This window comes from Tripterygium wilfordii, chromosome 14 (assembly GCF_013401445.1).
Source record: "Tripterygium wilfordii isolate XIE 37 chromosome 14, ASM1340144v1, whole genome shotgun sequence".
Classification (NCBI taxonomy): domain Eukaryota; kingdom Viridiplantae; phylum Streptophyta; class Magnoliopsida; order Celastrales; family Celastraceae; genus Tripterygium; species Tripterygium wilfordii.
This window is the reverse complement of record NC_052245.1, coordinates 3,159,055-3,181,979: the sequence shown is the minus strand read 5'-3', so window position 1 is coordinate 3,181,979 and position 22,925 is coordinate 3,159,055. Positions and strand designations below refer to the sequence as shown.

General features: G+C 37.3%; 2 protein-coding genes and 1 pseudogene across 3 annotated transcripts; all 3 read right to left on the bottom strand.

The window, feature by feature from the left end:
- Positions 1 to 1,438: 1,438 nt before the first annotated feature.
- Positions 1,439 to 5,049, bottom strand: LOC120015383 (cationic amino acid transporter 1-like). 2 transcript variants are annotated; one of them, XM_038867788.1, is made up of 3 exons: positions 4,837 to 5,049; positions 4,225 to 4,649; positions 1,439 to 2,998 (listed from the first exon to the last, which is right to left on the bottom strand). In XM_038867788.1, exons 2-3 carry the CDS (start codon positions 4,646 to 4,648, stop codon positions 1,590 to 1,592), a joined length of 1,833 nt encoding a protein of 610 aa, XP_038723716.1. In that variant the 5' UTR covers position 4,649; positions 4,837 to 5,049; the 3' UTR covers positions 1,439 to 1,589. The 2 variants fall into 2 exon arrangements, with proteins under 2 accessions (XP_038723716.1, XP_038723715.1); XM_038867787.1 differs by having other exon boundaries at positions 4,861 to 5,048.
- A 1,936-nt stretch (positions 5,050 to 6,985) lies between these two features.
- LOC120014095 lies at positions 6,986 to 12,170 on the bottom strand (annotated as a pseudogene).
- An 817-nt stretch (positions 12,171 to 12,987) lies between these two features.
- On the bottom strand, positions 12,988 to 17,939 carry LOC120015183 (BTB/POZ domain-containing protein At1g30440-like). Its single transcript, XM_038867430.1, has 4 exons — positions 17,109 to 17,939; positions 16,154 to 16,223; positions 14,405 to 15,634; positions 12,988 to 13,753 (listed from the first exon to the last, which is right to left on the bottom strand). Exons 1-4 carry the CDS (start codon positions 17,165 to 17,167, stop codon positions 13,244 to 13,246), a joined length of 1,869 nt encoding a protein of 622 aa, XP_038723358.1. The 5' UTR covers positions 17,168 to 17,939; the 3' UTR covers positions 12,988 to 13,243.
- Positions 17,940 to 22,925: the final 4,986 nt, after the last annotated feature.

Here is a 22,925-nt window from a genome sequence, read left to right as displayed (position 1 = left end):
CAATGCATACCCCATGACACCTCATCCTATCATGCACCTTGAATTGCAATTGATAACCTCCATAAACAGCATAATCCCTCACTGCTCTTTTAAACTGTTTAATACTACAAAATTGCATTCCAACATGTAATTTCACATCTTTCATTGAGATTTTAGGATCATTTATAGGCCCTCTATGTACCCTTGACCTATTCCTTCCATTTTCTTCATAGTCATCATCTTCACCATAATCTGGTCTATGCAAGTCTGCTATATCATCTTCCTGATAATGTTCATGGATTTCAACATTATCAACATCATCCACCCCAATTTCACCCAACTCTATCTCTGAAACTTCACTATCACTACTATCATCATCACCAATTACACCCCCTGCAGCATTCTCTGCCTCAACTTCATTGTCACTAAATTCTGGCTCATCAACATTAGGATTAGGAGTAGCATGATTGCTCATTGACCTATAATAAAGACTAACATACCAATAAAGTCATGACAAGTTGAAGTAGGACCTAGCTAGTTTCATATTATATTCAACAGGTTGAATTAATTCACGACATGTTCAAATAAAGAAGAAAAAAAAGAATAAACAACTCACAAATATCCCAATAAAGTAGGACCTCTGTCAATGTTTTACAGGTTGAAATAGAGCCTAGTTTCGTATTTTATTCAACAATTCTTGATTGCCATGTAGTACAATCAACAAACAAAAATTTGCGTTGAGAACAGAAACATCAACACAAGTTCAACCCACAAATATGCCAATAATCTAGTCTATGCCAATAAAAGACTCTGAAACATGTAAATAAAAGGAATAAACAACTCTTTATGGGACCACATGTCGACCATTAACACAACACAATCAGTTCATTGAAAATCACATATCGATAAACAAACTCACCCGACACCAGTAGGTTGATCTTGAGGACATGACATCTCCAAGTATTGAATCACAAAGTCTGAACAACAAATTTGGATGGGTCGAGCAAAATCGAAGGATAAAATAGGCTAGTGAGATTTGGTTATCAATTTGGTGTAGTAGTGCCTAGTGAAAAGGATAATGAAGGCTAGGGTAATCACAAATGTTGTCTTCCTCTTTTAGTCTTAGATGTTTTTTTAGGGTTTTAGATTTTATAATATAATAAAATATTTTAATATAAGTAATATCAAATACGTATATAATTTAAAAAGAAGTGTCACTTCAACAAATAATAGTCCATATATACATTTAACGGCCATATCAGCGTTGACCGTCAATTGACTAACGGTTCCGTTGACGGAGTGAGGAAATCGCAAACGTTTGAATCTTTGCACGAGTGAATTGTAAACGAACATCTTTGTGTGAGTGAAATGAAAACACCCCTATCTTTCGATAAGCATATTGTAATTAACCCCATAGAAATGGATGAGAGGATGCTGGAAGTTATAGAGAGCTATTCTATAGATTAAAACATACTATCTAGAAGCCTTTTATAACATCATTTAGGAGAAGCCTTTTATATGCTTCTCTAGAAGACTATATATATAGGCACAACAATAAAATACACATAGACAGTATGCCCAAACCTTACAACACAACAGTTGATAGAAGCTTACTGATTTGTACCATGATTGCCCTTATTCACACTTATTGTAGATTGAGAAGACATAGCTCCCTCTTCTATCTTCTTCCACCCATGACCAACCTTATTTGCTTCTTCCGACTCCATGGCCGTGTCATAAGATGCGTGCAATCCAAGTAGGAAATAGTATACCAGCAATACAACAGTCCACACAGCAAACCTCACAAACGATGCCCCGTCGATCGACCCTAAAAGGAAAATATTGATCAAAATCGAAACAGATGGTAGCCATGGCACCAGAGGCACACCCCATAGTTTAGGACTTCTTGCTTGTGGAACAAAGAAACTGAGTGCTGCAGTTGCCAAGAACCAAAGTGGTATGGTAATCACATACCCTATCCAACCCTTTTCACTTAGACCCCAATAAGCAGCAGTAGCAATTGAAGATCCAATGATTAGCACAATGCACCCAATTAGCTTGTTACGATTTGCTGCTGTCGTCTCACCACTAACATAGTAGCGACGAACCAGGAGTGCAACTGCTACCATGGTGAAGATGAACAATGTAGATATGGACAACAAGTTTGAGAGAATATGAAGCTTGGTGAAGAATGCAATGATTCCAGTGCCGGCCATCATGACAATCGTAGCATTAATAGGCGTTCCGGTTCTTGAATTCACATGAGCTAACCACGGTGGCATCATGTGAGTACGCGCAATGTGAGTGAGGTAACGGGCTTGTCCAACTGCGCCAACGAGCAGTACTGTGGTCATACCTTTCAATGCACCGGCAGCGACGATGTATTTAGCCCAGTTCCAGCCTACAGCCTCAAACGCGACTGAAAATGGAGCGTCTGTGTTGATTTCCGTATAAGGCTGCATTAAGCATAGTGTTATTGCTAGCAAACAATAACACACTGTGGTTATAACCATTGAGCCAACTAATCCAATCGGTATATCTCGTCCAGGATTCTTGGTTTCTTCAGCCATTGTTGAAACCCCATCGAAGCCAAGATAAGCAAAGAAAAGTACTGCTGATGCGTGGAAGATGCCACGGGCTCCAAAGGGAGTGAAAGAGCTGTAATTCTTGATGTCGGCCTTGGTGAGACCTGCGATGATTATGAAGAGAATGATTGCAACGTGGACAATTGAGGCAATGTAGTTGAATCTAGAGGAGCCTTTTGTGCTAAGCACGGCAACGACAGTAATGATGCCGATGACACCAACTGCAATGGGGTCGAGATGGCCGTAGTCATCAGGAAGGCTGTGTGCTATGATGCGGAAATCATCAGGCCGGTGGTCACACAGTGTGGCGAAGTAGGATGTCCAGGAGCGTGCCACGGCTGCACCGCCGATGAAGCTCTCTAGGAGGATGTTTCCGGCAGCAATGAAGGCCACAAAGTCCCCCATTTCCACCCTCAAGTAGGCAAATGAGCCACCTACAATCAGTGAACATGAATAGTGATTTCCTTGGATTATAGTATGTAAATTCAAATTCATATACCTTGAAATAACAGGAAGAAAAACACAAGGATCTTAATCTGAAAATGGCACGGACTTTACAATTCTAGAATCTAAATCAGAAATATTTAATTTGTAGTCATTTAAATCACATATACATATTGAAGGCCTATGCCACCGCACCCACATTCCTTGCAAATTTGCATCCATTGTGCATTGATTGATACATAACATTATAAAATATATATGTATCAAATATCAATCAATATTAATTACAAGATAAATACCATAAATGTTTTAATTAGAAATTTAATTAATATTCAAGTGGAATAATGCTTGATTGAGACCTTCAAAATATGATCCTAATTTTACCCCTAATCAATGTGAAGTATTAGATGTTAAATAAGCCCTACATATGTTTATAATCAACGTCTATTTCACATTTATTTTTTTCACATACCATATGGATAAAATGAATGTCATATTTTGGGGTCGGTAGCTTCTTTTGAAGGAATATTCGAATCTTAATCACTAAGATGATACACATTATTTACTTCAACTAGTGACTCAGGTGTGGGGCCGATAACATTACTCAAACAAGTATTAAATTATGATTCCAGTCCACAAAAAACAAAGCAGTTGAAAATTCAATTTTGTAGACGCAAGATTCCAGGAACACTCTGTAACTTGTACCACAACTACCTTATCTTTCCTTAAAAGTCAAAACCACAACCACACCTGTTTCAACAATTTCAACCAAGAGCTATAGTAAATAATCCAAATGTCATGGACACCTCCATGATTGCGTAGATTTTGGGAAATTTCAACCAAGAGCTATAGTAAATAATCCAAAGTCATGGACACCTCTAAGATTGCGTAGATTTTGGGAAATTGCGAAAATTTTGGGTATTTTAGTAAATAAAAGTTTTTTTCAATTTTATTAAGTTGAAATGACACCAATTATCATTCACCATTGGTCAAATGACTCTCAAAACGACCCGTTGGTCAAATGACTCTCAAAACAATGGGTGCATATAAAAATGACTCTAACTACGTGAGTGTCCATGATATTTGGCTTATTAAATACCCAACTCAATAATACATCGAATAAACAAACAAATCAACTATCAGTACAATGGTTTTTTTTTAAAAAAAATCAATCAACTATAAGTATATATTTTTAATCCAGTGCATGCGAGTGTACCTGCAACCGGAATCTCGACTGCGAACTCTGTGTAACAAAAGACAGCAAGCATGGCGGAGACACCAGAAACCACGTAGGACAACACGACGGCGGGGCCGGCGTGCTCTCTGGCTTCGAGTCCGGTGAGCACGAAGATTCCGGCTCCAATGACGGCTCCGATGCCAAACCACATGAGGTCCCACCAATTGAGTGTCTTCTTCATCTCGTGCTCGCTGCGAGCCTTCACCTCGTGGAGCTCCGTATTGTCCATGGATCGGTTTAGGACACGGTTCTTGAGCCTCATCGGAGTCTCCTTAAGAGCGTTTACGTAATTTCCCCAGCTCCTGAAGGACTGTTCTGGAAGAAAATCGTTTTTGCTGCAGGCACATCCTCTTCTCCTGATGATCCCTCCATCATCTCCACTTCCTTCACTAACCCCTCCCATTCTGAAAAACAAGAAGTAAATTCTATCAAATTTTCTCGGTAACCAAACAGAAAGTTACGAGAGGAAAATCTACAACTTAATACCTGTCATAAAAAAACAGAGCATCCAATGCTAAATATATAATTTTAACATTAATTAAATCAAATTTTCTCTGCAACCAAACAGAAAGGTATGAGAGAAACAGAAAGCTATTGTATCCCAAAATGGAGTACCTAAACCCAAAGCACCATTAGAGGAGTGAGGAACGGATTTCGAAGGTGGATCCGAGAGAAAATCGAACCCAGAGCAAAGAGAAAATCAAAGCAAGGAGGATAGGCCACACAATGGCAATACTAGGAGACTAGGAGTATGATTTTGATGAAACCTTGCAGGAAGCAGCAGGGACGGACAACGACCCACCAAGCATGTGGCCCCATGACTGCTATCCAATGTTGACAAATTGTAAAATATAAGTGATAGGGATCTCAGTTAAAAAACATCTCAGTTATCCTAGTAGTAGATGTGTCTCTCTAGTTCAATTACAAGATGTTGTAGGTTTCTAGACTTACATTAATTAAAGGACAAGATCCATTACTGAGATAACTGATGAAATACTTTTTACTAAAATCCCTACCATTTTTTATTGCAAAGTTAGAGTGACGACCGAATAATACCTTATCTTCCATTTCAAGTCCTCTTTCAGGTTTCAAAGCCTGAGTCTGTATTTCCTCTAGCCTTTGCAACTTATTTTTCTCCCCGCCGCTATCTCTACTCCCGCCCGACTGTGCTGCTACCTTTGTTTTTTTATGGGGACGAGTTGCACCCCATAATAATTAGTTAAGGACACCTTACAAAATAAAAAAATAAAAAACTAAAAAACTTTAATCTAATAACATCCCAACGGATCCTACCACTTTTCATTTCGTTCCTTTTTCCTTCTTTCTTTCACTCTCCAGTCTCCATCATCCCTTACAATGCTAGGTCCATTACTCATCAAGACGACGAAGTGTTAGACAGAGCGTTCAACGGAGTAATGCGGATGTCATAAGGAGATGGTTCTCGAGGTCGTGATCTGACAAGCCATTGAAGCTGTGGAGGCGGCCGAATTCGAAGAAATATATGTGTGTATATATGTTCTACATGTATATACATATCACACATAAATCTTTTCTCCATGTAATTGGAAATGGTCTAACTTATGCGTGCAACTCTGAAATTTAACAGTACCCTTAAACATCATGTAATTGGAAATGGTCTAACTTATGCATGCAACTCTGAAATTTAACAGTACCCTTAAACATCAAATACAATTTCGATTTGGCTCTTGAATGTCCCATTTGACATCTCTATATATCTACATATATATACATATAGTTCATGACATTTGTAATGCATTAACATTATATTTAAAACAATTAAAAAAAGTGAAAGAGTATATCCAAAAAAAAATAAAAAAAAATAGTCAAGGCCCAATGCCGGGGCCGGACCCTAAGGCATGGGTCTGGGCTGGGCATGGGCTGCATTTTCTCAATCAGACCAGGCCCAAAGCCCGATGATCAATATCGAGATTGGGCCCAGGTCGGGCTTGGGACTGAAAAAGTCGGGCTGACCCGGCTTGATGTCGAACTCTTTATGCATATATGATCCTCGATTCTTGCTATCACAACGTTCTTAATCTGACAAGCCAGTGAAGCAACCAAACGCCCAGACAAGTGAAGCAACCAAACTGCCTTGACAAGCCCAAGCAAGTGGGTTCTCCTTCTTGTCCTCTATCATTCCTCTCTCCCAAACACCCACTTGAGAATTTAGGGTTTAGATGAAGAAGATGAATTGTGTAATTTTATTTTGTTTTATTTTAATTTTCTTTAATCTCAGCCGTTGGTGAGGTCCAACGGTTGAAATTATGGGGTGTAAATTGTTAAATTTGAAAAAAGATTGAAATTGAGGTGTACTCATAAATGTTATGTTTTGTTTTTGATTGGAGTTTATTTAAAATAGGATGTGGTTAATTAAGTAAGGTGTGCAAATAGTCCTCATCTTGTTTTTTTGCCCTTGGTAGTGATATTTTTTTATTTTGATATTGTGTTTTTCCAACTACTGCCTTTGCCAATGATGGTGTTGATGTAACTGGATCTGTCACCTCAATTGGTTTTGAACAAGGGGTGAAACCGATGTCCCTAAGCTCTAAACTTTGACACACATATGCCTAGCTTGTTCGATTGTCAATCGAATCACTCGTTGGTGCACCCGTCCTACTTAATGATACAAGGATTTGGCAGAAATATGTAAAATTAAATCCTTCCAAAAACACTGGAAAAAAAAAAAAAAAACTATTTACATGTGCCCATAAATTAAATGCACCCATATTTTTACTCTTAATACCGCATAGGTGAAAAGCGGGGTAAAAAAAAAAGAATGTAAATTAAGTTACCAAAAAGAAGGGAGGGGAGGGGTGAAGCTAAAGATTAAAGAATATGAACAATGTGCGAATGCTGACACCTAGGTGAAGAGAATTACAACCTCTCTTCGATATCCTCTCACAATCAACAGCCTTTGTACATTTTCTACCAAGAGATCCATGTACTCCATGTAAAAAGTATGATGGATGATTCACGGGTGGCGGTGGTAGGCTCACAAGCACAACTGCAGCCATTCTTGAATATTTAAGTACTGTTGAATTCAGCTTTAAAGTTGTATAAAGAAACTTCTCCACCTGTTGCTCATTCACCACCAGAGGCTCCCATCAGCCATCAATGGAGTGCCATCTCTCTTTGCTGCCTCCTTCATGTCAGCTAAGTAATCAGCAATCCGTTATGAGCAGCGCTGAATCATCCGGTAGAGATCCACCCTCAGCTTGAACTTGAACATCCCATGATTTCATTGTTACAACAATTACTTCAGCCTGCATCCTAAGGTTGTACAGAAACTTCTTCACGTCAGCCTTGAGCCCCTCCACATCTGAATCCTCCTCTGCAATGCATAACACTTGAATCTTACTACTCTTAAAACTCTCCTTGGTAAGAAGGAGCTGTGAAAGGAGAAGCATAAGACCACCGTCTCTCACAATCCAGTACAAATCAATGGTCCCATACTGTCTTTGATACTCATTGGGCCATTCGTCAAGTCCCTTGACGATCACAACAGCCTTGTTTGCAATTATATTGACAAAGGAGGCTGGAATTTCAGTTAAATTTTCACGCCGCCATATTTCTGGATAACGCATCACCACAATGTTAGGCTTGAGATTGCCCAGGCACATGGTCTGAACAATACCACAGAAGCCTTCAGACATATTAGGGGCTACTACCTACTATTTCTGCTACACCTTCACAACGCTTATAGTCAATGTAGGTGCTGAGCTGCTTGTAGGCTGTCTTGGCATCTTCAGCAAGTTCGTGGTAGTCTCCATCAAGTATAGAGACAATTATGGACATTCCACGACCTTTTTTCTTCATACAGTTAGCAAAATCGGCAAGTTTTGGGTGGCATGGAACATTTTCTGGCAGCTTTCCCCATGGCCGACAGAATACAAGGGGGATCGGATACCAATTCTTTGGGTTTACTTGATTTGCTGCACATAAGATGAGAGGTCAACTACAAGTACGACTTACATAAAACCGTACTTCATCCAGTTAAGACATATATATATACTTCATAGCATACACAGTAGGAACACAACTTAAACAGGCAAAAGAAAAAAAAAAAACTAGAAAACGTATAGAGCCATTAGGTGAATCAAAGAGACACTACAATAGCACACGCATGAAAACACAGTCTCAAACTTACACAGATAAAGAAGAAGCAGTGTAGAATGCTTTTCTTCACGTGAAAGAATTTTCAGAGAGAGAGCATTAAAAAAAGCAAATGGTCATTCAATGTGGTCTCTTTATGACAAGTACATACCTCCCAAGGATCAAAGACTGCGAAGGGCTAGTTGAAAGTATGCACTCTTGAACCTATCGCCCCAGTCCCCAGCCTTTCCTTTGATGCTCACATAATAGTAGATTAGGCTTGCAAGGGCCAGAGACACAACAGTGAATGACCACGAGATCAAGAACATGATCACTGCAGGCAAACAGCAGCAGGTAAAAATACGATCCTCAAAAGAATGTCCCACCCAGAACCGGAAGCATGGGCGTCCACATGTACTAGGGCAAAAATCATATGGGACATCCCACCAACATGCCTCAATTACGTTGCCCGAAATATATGGGTATTTATGATTCATTCTTCATAGCAATATGTATCATTGGCCCTGCAAATAAATTTATCAACATGTTGCACTTTGATGTGTGCCACCTAGGCTAACGGTCTTGTGGATCAGTTAGTAAGAAATTTCAAGGCATAAAAAGCAGCCTTTTTTTCCCTTGTGCATGCAACTTGACTGAATAAAAAATTGAAACAAACTGATTTTATATACATGTTCAAGGTACATGTTTCATTAAAAACTTCCCCTAAGGACATTCTCTAACAGCACCCAAAAAATAAAAAATTAAATTTTCAACATGCATTATCTCAATCATGTGTGGTTAACAAAATTGTATCAGATGATTTTACTAGCACTACAAGGATGTATGTTTCATAGTGACTGTAAATGAATTCCCTTTTTGTTGTGTATTTGATTCTATAATGCACCTGAATTTAGAAGAAAACAAAGAGCACAACCCAGTGATATCTCAAATTATAGAGCTGCTCTCCAATTTAATTGATAAGTTAACTATACAACATTGATAGAAAAAACGTGACACAGGTTTCCGCCTTAAGTTGCACCATTAGGGGGAATTTCACCAGATATAGAGGAGAGATTAGCACACACTCTTTCTGCCACATGGACAAAAACCTTGAAAGAACTACTTTGAACACATTTAGTACAGGAATCTATTCTACAACTTGTAGTTTTCCTAGTTGGAAAAGTGGTACAATGTAAAGAAATTATACCTATACAAAGTGATGCTCCAAGAAGAGAGAGGCTCCAGTGGTGAAACTTCCAGCGAGGACGCCAACTGGGAGCATTGAGAAGATCCAGAAGGAAGCAAGACAAGTTCACACTCGCATAACATAAAAGGATGAACATTGTTATAGTTGGTGTGATGAGATCTAGATTTTCCCAATAATGACACACCCAATACAGATCAACGAAGTAAACATGGTAGCAATATATGGCTCATTCCCATCTGCAACTTTGAAAAAAGATTGAGTGTAAGGCTTGTATGGAACAATATCTCTCAATCATCTACCAAGTATGATTCGAGCCAAACCCCATTCTTACATCACCACAATAGCTAAGCTCCCGTGTATTTACCAAACTTCCCCATTTGATTAAATCATCAAAACAATCCCAAAAGGTCCAAATTAAATGGATGCAGTTCCAGAAAGCTTTCTACTGATATAAATAATATTAGCGTTCAACACATAACCAAGTAGCTCCCATCTCATTATTAGGCAGTAGCCCTAAAAGTCACCTACCCAACTTATAACTTTTTATGAAAAGAAAAAATAATTTTATTCAAGCACCAAGGGGGTACAAACTTATAAACAAGAAAAGTAAACATCAGGCATATCAGGAGTTACCAAGAAAATCATATATAATATATGATTCTCATTAGTTCTGCAAGCATGGGACAAATACACCCATCATTGTTCCCAGTTTGAGATGATTACCCTGCATGATATATTCACACGGAACGAATAGAAAAGCATCAGAAAGGTAGAGTACCAGGAATTTTCAATATTTACATATGCTATAGCTATGTCCATTATGGATAAGAAACTGAGTCTTAAAAACTCTGGTCAGTCGCTTTGAATCTGGTGGGTATCACAACTACGAGTCATGCCCAACTATGGAGAAGGAATTTGTAGCCTGAAGCAACCTGAGCAGTAAGAGCTAACGAGAATGGAGAAGAATCTTTCAGATGATTTGTATGTTCAATTGTTCATTATTTGGATGATCTGGAGGGAGAATGCACTTTGTGTGATAATACTGTCATTTTGAAAAAGCGTTGTACCTTCATGTCTTCATCACTATTTGACATTTTGATGTAAAAAAAAATCTTATAGGACATCCTTATTACTTATGGATTATTATGAATTTTAAAACAATTGTATATCTCAAGTTTATGTGATAATAAATGAAAATATTTGTTACGTATCTCAATTTGTGGAGAATTTTTTTTCCAAGATTTTCTTCAAAATCAGTTTTTTGAATGTAGCAAACACACTGGAAGTACATATTGCAAGACATAATCAAGTTCGGATTATATTATGTGTTTCACAAATGACAAATACATATTTTATTATAAAATCGGTCCTTAAAACACATTATAGGATTTGAAATTCATATTAAAAACACTATTTAGTCCTTGAACATTAGTATTATTCAATGAATTCCAATGAAGCACATACCTCTTGAGACCAAGAATGTTGACAAGAGAATCGAAGCCAAATAGCTCCAACTTGGACTCTCTATGCGGGCCATTAGCTCCTGCATTAGGAGGAGCAGAGCCTTCTCTTGCATCAGGATCAATGTTTGCTGGCCCACTTACTTTTATTTTCCTGCCATGATAACATAGCATTTCATTACAATAACAATCTCTCCATTAGACTGACTCTGATTTGAAGTATCTAACCCCTGTTCCCCACAAATGTGTATGATTCAAAATTCCAACAGGGAAATGGGATGTCCGATGTCATATGAACATTAATGTTATTCCTATTGCATCCCATTAAGATTGGCATAGTTTTTGCTATAAGCTTCCATCTAGAAGCATATACTCACGTAAAAACATCCAATACAGCAGACTAACAGTAAAATCAGCGATAGCATGTATATACACAACAACTACCTGCAACTGAAATCATTTTTTGAAGTGAACTAGTTTCATAAGTCCATTCTTTCATGCAGTTCATAACTCATAAGGACAGATTTTTATTACGTATTTCTTCATCCTCTATTTGCAGAAAAATATATATATCTCAACAGTATTCATTCATCCGCATTACAACTTTTTCCCACATTCGCAGAGAAACTTCCACCTTCATTGCACTTTCTCGACATTTAAACTCCACAACGGCAAACTGCTAAAAAAACACTACCCACGCCAGAAGAAAGTACCACCCTCCAAAATCAAAGGCAATAGAGAGGAGGATGAGAAAGAGATGGTTACTTGATAGAAGTTTGATGAATCTCTGAGGAGGATGATCCAGGATCGATCGAGGACATCTCAAGGACGGCGCGGTCATTGGCCACCACTGGCCGGTATTTGAGACCACCTGGCACCCTCGACTGGAATTCGTCATCTCCGCCTTCAATATCCCCATTGTCCATTCTCGGATTTCAAGAGCACAAACTAACAGTTCCAATCTCTCACAAAAGCGTTCCGTAGATTTAGATAAGTATCTATATATGTGTTAAATCTAAAGATCACACCAAGATTTTGTTTGCTATGAAATGCAAAAATTGAATTGATAAAGAGGAGAGAAACGTCTTTGAAGATGAAAACCATGTTCCGGAGAAAATTTTGAGTTTGCAGAGGCGATGCGCGTCTGTTTCACATGTTTACACGCGCGTCTTAAACGCGCGCAAAGAGGTTACACTATTTTTTTTAATTTATTTATATATCTGAAATGATTTGCTCTTTATTGAAAAGAAATATTAAATACATATTCACATATTGAATTATAAATTTACACATTAATTCTTTCAAAAATTAGAGATTGTGACAGAATAAAACAATGGAGATTTGTACTCGGAGTAAAAAAAAGAAACTTCTTTTGAGGGGAATTCAAATCGAACGTGATGTCGATTTGATAAGTGAGTTCAATAGTGAACATATTAGAAAATGTATAAATTTAACACTTTGTTAATCACAATTTTATAAGTGAAGGGTAATTTAGGATAAATTTATAGAGTTAAAATAGATATATAAACTTGGTCATTTATGTGGTGTAACTAAAATATTTCCTTCGAGTAAATGTAATGTAAGTTTTGGATTTTTTTAATTTATGGAAAATATATAAATTTTAGAGTTGTTAAATTAGTATTATTCTGATAATGTATTGAATTTGTTAACAAATTAAATTGATTCAATATATCCATTGAGCCACCAATTTTGAGAAATTAACTTACCATGAGAAAATTGTATTAAATTGAATCCTACTTATTTGTTATTTAAAAGATGCAGCACTAGCAATATTTTTGTAATTCTGAAAAATATAATTGACAATTACCCGATTTTCTTTTTCTCAATTTCAACATCTTCATCTTAAACCCTCCTGCAATAACACAATCAACATGCCATGAATCCCATTTAATTTGTAATAAAGCAATTGCAGTTCCTTTTAAATCAGATCAGACCAGAAAATAAAAGAAATGTTTGCCTCAAAACTAGAAGAATGAAGGAGAGTCCTTTAACAGTTTAACCTTTTACAAGAGAACACCAATTACACTTTCTTGTTCTTCCATCTACAGTTTACAAGATTGATACAATGAAAACAATGAAAAAAAAAAAAAAAGTCTTCTGAGACACAGAAACAGTGGAATCTGAAAACTAGAAGTTGGAACTATAGATAAATGAAGCAAAGAGGAGGAGAAATAATAAGATGTTAGCCATCTACAGATCAGTTTCTCTTCTGCTTGGCCTTTTCAATCTTACCACTGTTACTATTCTGGTTGCTGACAGACCCCTCTTGAGCACTGCACATTTGAGACTTTAACTTGAACCCGAATTTTTTCGCCCAGGTGTTAGAACCCTTTGTTTGACCCAACTTCTCGATTTCCTGCCTCATGTCTGAGCACTCTTTCTCGAGCTCAGAGACCCGCATCCTCATGTTATCCATTCCCACCTTCAGAACCTGATTCTCCCTTACTGCTGTCGCCCAGCCTCCCTCAGAAGATGCAGCAATACCACTTCTCAACGGTCTTGATCCGTCCAGATTGTCGGATACAAGGAAGCAGCCAGCAATTGAAGTCCTAAGCTGAAGCTGCTCAAAGAAGAGGACTTGGACTATTATTCGTAATGGTAGTCTCTCGTTCTGTGCAGCATGAGTGCAGGCTTCCAAAGAGAGCTTCTGGCAGTCCATCAGCCTACAGAGTTGTTCTCTGTCGGACTCCGCCAACCATGGGTGTGACTGCAGATTTGAATATCACAAGAAATTGATAAGATCGATCAAACAAGGAATATTATGCCTAATCAGAGAGTTTCAATCTTCTTGGCTATATTTAAATCCTCCACTCAAAGCTCTACAATGAAGTTTGAGAATATTGCAGTACTTGTACCAACATGGTACAGAAAAAGCCCAAGTTTGTCCATGCAGAGAAAATGATCAAAACTGGGGATTGCCAAGTAGGATACAGGTCTGGATTGGCGCATTGTTCAGAATAAAACCAATACCATGAGCTGGTGATATTCAGCGGGTTTTAAACAACAGCAGTTGCTTAGGCTTATGCACATGGGGTGAAGTCCCGAAAGCAAAAACACAAAACAAACCTAGACATGGCCATCTAAACTGTATCGTTAACCGACTAATGTTTGTGGGCAGGTGGGGGTTAGGCACATCCTTACAAGGGCATGTGTCCATAATGGCACGAAACTAATTTCAGCCCATAACCACAAAATGACACAAGTTGGAAACAAGAGCATTGTCTTTAGCATTGGGCGAGAATAGCTTAACAAACATAAACTTAAAGTTTTACCAAGACATAAAAAGTACGAAAAAGGTCAAATGCGACTGAATTTAGAAGCGCACAGAATTTTCTCTCGAGTATGAGGTGGCTACTACCTTTAAGTATATGTCTATTGCACGATAAAGACCGTCATCCAGGGGTCTGGCGTACTCAGGAACAGCAGCAGCAAGAGCCTGGAATTTCGGGAGCTTCAGATTTACATCAGGGGCAACTTCTGCTAAGTACCCATCAATTAACTTGGCTACCATTGTGACAGGTGTTAACGAAGGGGACCCGATGATCTGGTGGCTATCATCAACTAAACATGGCGAGGCCCCACCTGTAATCTGGTCCATGGCAAGGAAATGCTCGAGGATCCGCTGCACACAGTCAACATTGTAAAGTGTTTTCATGGAGTATGAAAAGTTGGGCATTAGGAGATCCTCCAAAGTTGCTTGATCAAGCTGCATTCCAATTCTTTTTTCCAAGTTCGACATGCATGAGTTGCTGGCTTTCAGAATCATGGCTGTGCGCAGCAGACCAAATAAAAAATTTGTTGGAACTAGTCCCTTTTGAAATGGAAGAAACCGGTCAATATCTTCCAGTAATAGCTTCTGATCTTCTTCCGATGGTGGAGACCCCAAGACTGCGGTAGTCAGACGGGTGGAAGACTCACTAGTGCTCTTGCGTCGGTTCAGCCCAGGTAGGTACTTCTTTGCATAATAAGTAAGAGATCCAGCAACAATATCCTGTCTGATACCCCGAGATTCCATGACCGAAATCAACATCTTGTATAAAGGTAAACTCAAAGCTGATACATCATCAAACCACCAATCTGAATTTACATTTTTGGGTCTGGCACCTGTGCTTATCCCATTCCACAAGACACTCCCACCTGGGCTCTGCATGGGGCCACCATGATCCATGACGGGCCACCCAAACAGATTTGGGTCAGTTGATGCCTTCATGGCTAGCGACTCGATGCATCTCTTTGTGATATTGAGTTCTTCAGCATAGTTAAGAATATCCTCACATGTTTGAAGTGCCCTTAGGGAGTCTTTCCAGTTTCGGAGGACTACTTGATTGAAAAAGGTTTCAGTCTGTGTAATAAGATTACCCTCCCCATATTCTTCAGTCATTTCAAGATGCTCAGCAGCACACCGCAGGTACACAACATTTGAGGCAGTAAGTTCAATTTTTACACCATAGCAAAACTTGGCAACAAGTTCGAATGTTTTGGCACCACCTGGTATATCTGGAAGATTTATTGCACATTTTTCCTCTCCTTCATCTGATGCTTCTGCAATCAACCTTTCCATAACTCCACTTCTAGATAGCAGCGGAAACTGCATCATGATACAATGAGTATGAAATTACAAATGCCGCAGACTCTGGTAACAAAAATTCTAAAAAAACTGAATAATTCCATTCATCGGCATTACAAGTAAAACTACTAACTTGTGCTCATAAGCAGATATAAAAATTTTCAATGCGTATTTTCTCCAACAAACCTGCCTTCCACCATCACACGTCAATAGTTCACCACAACTTATAAGAAGCAGAAAACAAATTATTTGGCATCAATTTGTTACATTTTGCACAAAAAAGATAGACAAGCCAGAAGGTTCAGGGATCTAAATTTACTCCAAATACCATGACAAGGAAAAGAGTACATTAATAAGCAGGCCCACATTTACTTTATCCATTTAACTACAGAAAATCATGAAAGTTAAATATTTTTTGAGGGACGAGAAAAAGATTAGCATGATACTACTATATTCTCAGGCTCAGCCAGAACTACCCTCTCATGCACAAAGGACGTAAAGAAATTAAAAGAGATAAACATATCCATAGAGAAAGGTTACCTTGTGGAGATGAAAGGACATTTCCCCAACTTCAACAACGATATCACTAGGAAGCCCGGTCGTGCAGAACCTACATGTGTTAAAGAAATTAAAAGTCAAATACAGGAAGAGGTATGATATTGTTGTTATTATTATTAACAATAATGCTTAAGATTATTCCCTTATCCCAACTCTTACACCAATGCTTGAGTAGCAGTAACTTTGAATCAAACCTATGTTACCTATCGTAGTAATCTATCCACGTTACTTTAACGATAAACGTTTCCACAGGCTGATAGAAAATTTATTATCCCAGAAGAGTAACTTTCCGATCATATATGATCACAGACCAACAAAATAAATTTGTAACGTGAAGGAACCGTGCATTATATTAGTTTTGTTTCAAGAGTTTAATGAAATAGTTTGGAAGGCCATCGACCATGAGCAAACAGTCGTGGAGCAACCACAGACATCAATTAGCTTCAGGAACAACAAAATCATGCACAACCATGAGCAAAAACACTGCCAGGAGGGCCATCATCCTCAATTAGTTGAAATACTTCCCGAGCCATGACATTTTAACACCTCACGGACAAAATAATTGCATTACCATCCACAATAATTTAGTATATAAAGCCATACCTCCTCGGTATGCATACGCTATCAAGAGTAAATTCATGGATAACAGTGAAGCTTAGGTGTCAACTAAAAGTTATTACTCCATTTGGATCACTGTAAGAGCATGCAGATAACACTCTTGAGTGGATAGACTATAAGAACCACACGCATAGGTAGATCTCCAACTTTCACTAAAAACTTAATGGCCGTGTACTACAGTTTTAAATTTTAATTACAATAGCGAAAAGAAAGTTGAAGAAAAAAATTAGAACAAACTGTTATATATCAATTGAAACAATTCTAAGAAACTATAAATCTAGACTGAAGAGAACTCAAATACAAACAACAGAGCACGTACCAGGCCTGTCCTTGTCGTTGGAATGCATCAGTCTTAGATCCCAGTTTCACGCAAGCCATCTTTCTCGCAAAAACCGTCAAGAACCGAGCTTCACACACAGAACTTATTCAAAGACAAGTACCACAAACCCTCCTGGAAGCCCACCAAAAACCCTAATCCACTTCAAAGTAAACCTAGTAAACAGTACTACAACACAAAACGCCCAAAAACAGTTACATTCAAAGCAAAAACCCAGTTGATTTTTTGCCGTCGAGAGCCTAAATCGAAAATCCAGAGTGCACCTCCGCAACTAAGATTTTTTGCCAATTGAGGCAAAACTTCTATCAGCAGATTCAATAATTCTAACCCTGTTCTAAACCCATCACAAGTAACGCTAAATCTACTCCAATACAAAATACCCACTTCTGCCTAAACCCACAAAATTCCCTGATCAACAACCAAGTTTTTAGGTCAACTCCCCCAATACTCTACAAAAGAAAACCACTATTACTATCTTTTGCTCAACCACCAAGTAGATTCCAAAACTAAAACTAGTGTGGCAATTGGGGATGGTACTCCAAAGGGACGAAAACCACTCATACCCTGTAGAGAAAAAGAGCAGAGGGAGCACTGTGCGTGCTCTTACAAACTTTTGATTCTATACCCACGAAAACCAATGTCTCCAAGGCCATGATAAAAAATGCCAAAAAGAATTGAAAAGCTCAACATGTGTATTAATGGCAGCCGAGAAGACAGGCCATCCATGTGGGGTCTCTTGTCTTAGAACATACTCATTGCAGTTTAAGAAATTTTATGCAGAGAGAGAATCTCACTCGAATTCTTTAAATAAAAATTGACACCATTGTTATTGCTAACCCCTTGAAGTTTACAGCTATCACTTTTGTCCAGCTATGCCATGTGAGGGATGCGTTCTTATGCATTAATGGAAATTAAATCATTATAAATAATTATATTAAATAGAGACAATAAGCTTCTAGTAAACATTTTAATTGGAAAATAAAATGTTATTTGTGAGTATATTAATTATTAAGAGAGTGTATGCTGCCATAGGGGACCAATAAGGGTGGCAAAACTTTGCCTCATTCATATGACTAAATTTGTCCGACTAGGATTAAATCAAGTTTGGATATAAGTTATATGTCCGAAATTTGGGTCCAAACGTAAAATGTTTGACCTGTTTAAAATTGGGTATGCGTTCAAACACATCAATTTTATCTGATTTACTTATCCAGACCCTAACTCGGATTAGATTATTGTCTGATTTATTTATCTGAATAAACCAATCCGGGTTTGATCAATTAAGTACGTTGAAAATCCAATCTGGGTTAGAGTCCAAACATGTAAATATTTCGTAAATACATGAGAACCAATTTTTTGCCACCCCTAGGGACTAGGGTTGTTATGGATGGTAACGATAATCGTTACCAATCACGGAATACCGCTACCATACCAATCCCTTCTGTAACTCAAAAAATGTTACTGTTATCGGTGGACTCGATATACTGATCGATCGATAACAGTAGAATGATAATTGATAAATTTACCAATTCTCAAAACCTTTTACAATATACATAATATACCATCTAAACTTCATACAATCCATCATTATTAAACTCAATATTTGTAATCTCTGATATATCCATCAAAACTTGCTGATAATCATTGCAAGCAATGTTGAATGCCCACAATAATCACTCCCCAAAAACACAATTGATCATTCCCTTTCTGTAGATCACATCATTAAAAAATAACTCATCACCTCTTGGAATCTCTAAGTTAAACTTGATCATCGGCTCGACAAGTGTACAACATAAACTTATGATGATCCAGAAACCATTCCTCTATCATCACACATAACACGCAACCTGAACAAGTTGGAGTGATAGTGAAAGTACCCTAGGTACCGTATAAATTGGCCTTCATAGCAGGTAGATCAATGATTTTCATGCTAAAAGCATGGTATAAATAACATTTATAACCAGCCCTAGAAGATGGTTCAACTTCAACACCATTATGGAAATTTATAATCAAATAAACTTAAAACTAAAAATAATATTAATATATATATTTAGTATATATCACTATATATCGGTAATTCAAAATTTTATCGATTTTGAACTTTGTTTACCGTTACCGGTATCGAATTCAACAATAAATTTATTATATCGAAGTATTGGTAATGATATACCAGTATTATGTGATTTTCAATAATCAATGTATCGGTAACGGTATATTAATGAATAGTTTACCGCTATTATAACAGCCTAGAAGGAACCAGTCCCTCCTATAAGGGTCAGTTATGAGAATATGGAGGAAATGTAAGGGTACATTTAGAATTTCCTGTTTTATGAAAGAGCAATTGTACAACTAATTGATCGCTTTTTGTCTGAAGGATGAGTGTGTGGGAGGGTAAATGATTCGACTTGTGGAATTACTTTTACTTTTTTGATCCTTCCCACTTACGTCAATAAAAGATGTCCAATGAAGACAAAATTATACTTAAAAGAAATTTTGGGACGTGATTATTAATTTAGAATCAATAGTGTAGTGGTTTTTTTTTTTTATATAAACACTATATAAATATGTCCAGTGGAGGACCCAAGAATTTTGATCACTGGAGCCACACAAAAGTGGTGTAGGGCGAAATTTTTTTTGGGTTATTTAATGGATTTATGAATATAGATTATAAACAAAAAAACATATGTAATAATTAAAAATAATAAGAAAATACATTGTAATTTATCATAATTGTTCTTCACGAGTTTTCATATTTTGAAAACGTTATATTACAATATCAACAATGGTTCAAAGCAACTCTTTTTCTATATAATATACAACCAATCACTCAAAAATTGATAATCACTCATTCGGTTGTAAGGTAAAGGGCAGTTGGGCTTGACAATGTAAAAGGCACACAATAGAGTTTGGTTAGAGATTGAGGGGCTTGAGTAATTGGGCTTGGCAAGGTAAAGGGAACATAACACAATTGATTGGGGCCTATATATCAAATCGTCAAGAACATATGTATATTGTATACTTAGTGCAAATCTCCGGAAGTCACTAGGGGCACGTGCCCCCTATGCACAAAGCATAAGTCCACCTCTGAATATGTCCTTTCAACATTGATATGGGACAAAACTCGGGCTTAAGGACAAAATTATCCACTTAACTACATTATAAGTTCTGAAGTGCTAGTCGTCCTAGCAATTGGGATCCCAATGATCTCAGTTGTTAAGATGTATATATGGACAACATTTAAAGTGTATGTGGAGCTCATTATATGTATTTTAATTTTGGTCCATACACTTCAACAATTAGGATTACTGGGAAGAATATCTTTTTCATTATAAGTTGGGTTAAAATTTAACACGTGTCAATAGTATTGCTCTCATTGGAATATTAGCCTTATTTTATTCTATGTAGAACTCAGAAGAGTAGTACAAATAAATTAGTTGGTATTTTTTGGTCACATTTGTTTAGAACAGTGGAGTATCCAATTGAAATAATTTTGTGGGTTTTCTTAATTGGTTTTTTGGTCCTTTCTTAGAGATGCAAACATAAGTATTAGAAGCATATTCTTCTGCATTCTCAATCAATAAAAAGACAATATCTCATTGTTTCCAGTGATGCAGACATTTTAGTTTCTTTATTTGTATGTATATATATATAGACACACACGTATGAATGAAAGCATAAATACAAAAAATCGGTGTCTGCTTTCTTCTTGTAATTTTATGACCCTTTGTTTTTTCTGTTTCTCATGGAAGACTCGTTCATACGTACGCTAGTCCCACGGATGGCCTCAACGGCAAAGGTCCTCGCACAAGTTTCTGAATTCGATTAAGCTAGAAATGTAGATCTTGGGGAGCCCACGTTATGACTTAATATATCATATCGGTAGGGAAAATCCCAACCAATGGGTTAATAAGTCAAGTTCACCCTTTTAACACAATAACAAGGCTCCATAATAAGGATAAATCTGTGAGGGTAATCATCTAATGTATCCATAGTGAATCAGAATCTTAGAGCGGACAATATTATTGTGTGATGTGGCCCAATCTCCAATCTCGAGTTGGGCTTTGACCTATAGTATTTGGGCTTAGTCGGTGAATTGGGTTTCGGCCTATAATAAGTGGGTTTCGACATGTAGTAGTGGGGATAAAGTGAAACAAAGTTATGCGAACTTGATGTATCAATGAGAAAAAGATAGCCCATGTTGCTAGGCCTAAACTTGGGTTGTAAACCATGGCTTATAAACTTGGGTACAAGCACTACTTGTTTTATAAGTCACTTAACTTCTTTGTATCTTTTCAACGTGAGATTCTTGTGTGGGTCTCCAACACTCATTATTTAGTTAATAACAGTGTATTCGTTACATATGACATATTGTAATATATATGCTACATATAGTCAATCCTTGATAATATAGATGGAACAATATTGCGTAGATATTAAAAAAATATTAAAAGAAGTGTGGGGGAAACAAAGAGGATTAAAATAAAATAAAAAAAAAAAGTTTGGAGAGTCATAAGTATGAAGTACTTACTGTCTTTGCTTGGATTTTAAGGAAGAACTGCCTCACGTTGGAAGTGAATAGGAATAAACAACGCCTCCAATCATGATGGCCTGTTTGGTGTGTTCACGCATGTCAGCCGATAAAGTTATTATTGTCAGCTTGAGCCGCCTGGTTGTGATTACTTAATGTTCAACAAGAGTTTTTGATAACCACCTCGTATAAGAGTAGTTTAGACCATATTTGGGTGTGAAGTTTGCAGGAGTTGGGAGGGAGAGGTTCGAGAACGTTTCAATAGAGTATAACCATAAACTAGTTTAGTGGTGAATTTTTTTGGGATCAAACCGTATGATCTCTGGTGATTTTAAGTTCAATTCTCATACAAAGCAATATTTTTGTGACATGCATTCGGTCTTGACCCAACTTACTCTATTGTTAGATGAAAAATTTATGCGCACGTGAATCTGATGACCCTAGTTTAAGCCCATATCAAAAGTTTAAAGTGCAAATTTGTATGGTGGTAAAAAAAGAGAGATTACAGCAATACCCAACAAGTATACTAATAGCTTGCACCAAAAAAAAGTAAATCAAATGATTATTTGTTGTAAACCCTTTGAGGACTTGATTTGAGGATTGAGTTTCTCAAAACTACTTCTTTTTTTGTATTTTTCAAAGGAACATGAAGAAATCAACAAAACACAGGCCGGTCATTATGAAGAAAGAGGGGGGGGGGGGGGAGCCCACATGCTAAGGCCCAAACACAGAGTGGGGGCACTGGGGGTCAAAAGGCCAAAACCCGACCCAACTCGTATGATTTAATATTGCAAATTTGCTAGTAATTTGACATTTAAACCTTACTCCTTAAGGTGTAAGATTTATGCTGCTAGAAAGATTAAAAGGAGAGTGATATGACCAAGTGTCTGAAAATACAAAGACCAAATCCATTAAGAAAGAAAAAGAGCCTTTTGTTTAAAGTGCTTTTTTATAAAGTTAAAAAGACTTTAAAAGGCCCTGTGGGAAGCTGCTTTGGGCATTGAAGTTCCACTATTTTATCTCTGTTTAAGACCCATCACGTCTCTTCTTTTGCTAATGCAGCAGGAATGGAATACGCATGACAATTTTTTACAGAATTTTTGTTAATTTGAATATTCTGCTTCTGAATTAAGTAACGTACTGGAGGGATCATACATAGTTGATTGCCCAAATAGGAGTAGTTTATGATCTTGTGATCCATATAAAATTGCTTAATGTCATGCCTCTTTTTGTATAAAAATCATTTGGTGCTCCACCCTTCGTTCTAAAAG

Coding starts and splice junctions, on each gene's coding strand:
- LOC120015383 (XM_038867788.1), bottom strand. CDS start 4,648: ATGGGAGGGGTTAGTGAAGGAAGTGGAGATGATGGAGGGATCATCAGG. Junction 2,999..4,224: donor AGTCGAGATTCCGGTTGCAG/GTACACTCGCAT, acceptor CACTGATTGTAG/GTGGCTCATTTGCCTACTTG.
- LOC120015183 (XM_038867430.1), bottom strand. CDS start 17,167: ATGGCTTGCGTGAAACTGGGATCTAAGACTGATGCATTCCAACGACAA. Junction 16,224..17,108: donor CAACGACAAGGACAGGCCTG/GTACGTGCTCTG, acceptor TAACACATGTAG/GTTCTGCACGACCGGGCTTC. Junction 15,635..16,153: donor TGTCCTTTCATCTCCACAAG/GTAACCTTTCTC, acceptor ATCATGATGCAG/TTTCCGCTGCTATCTAGAAG.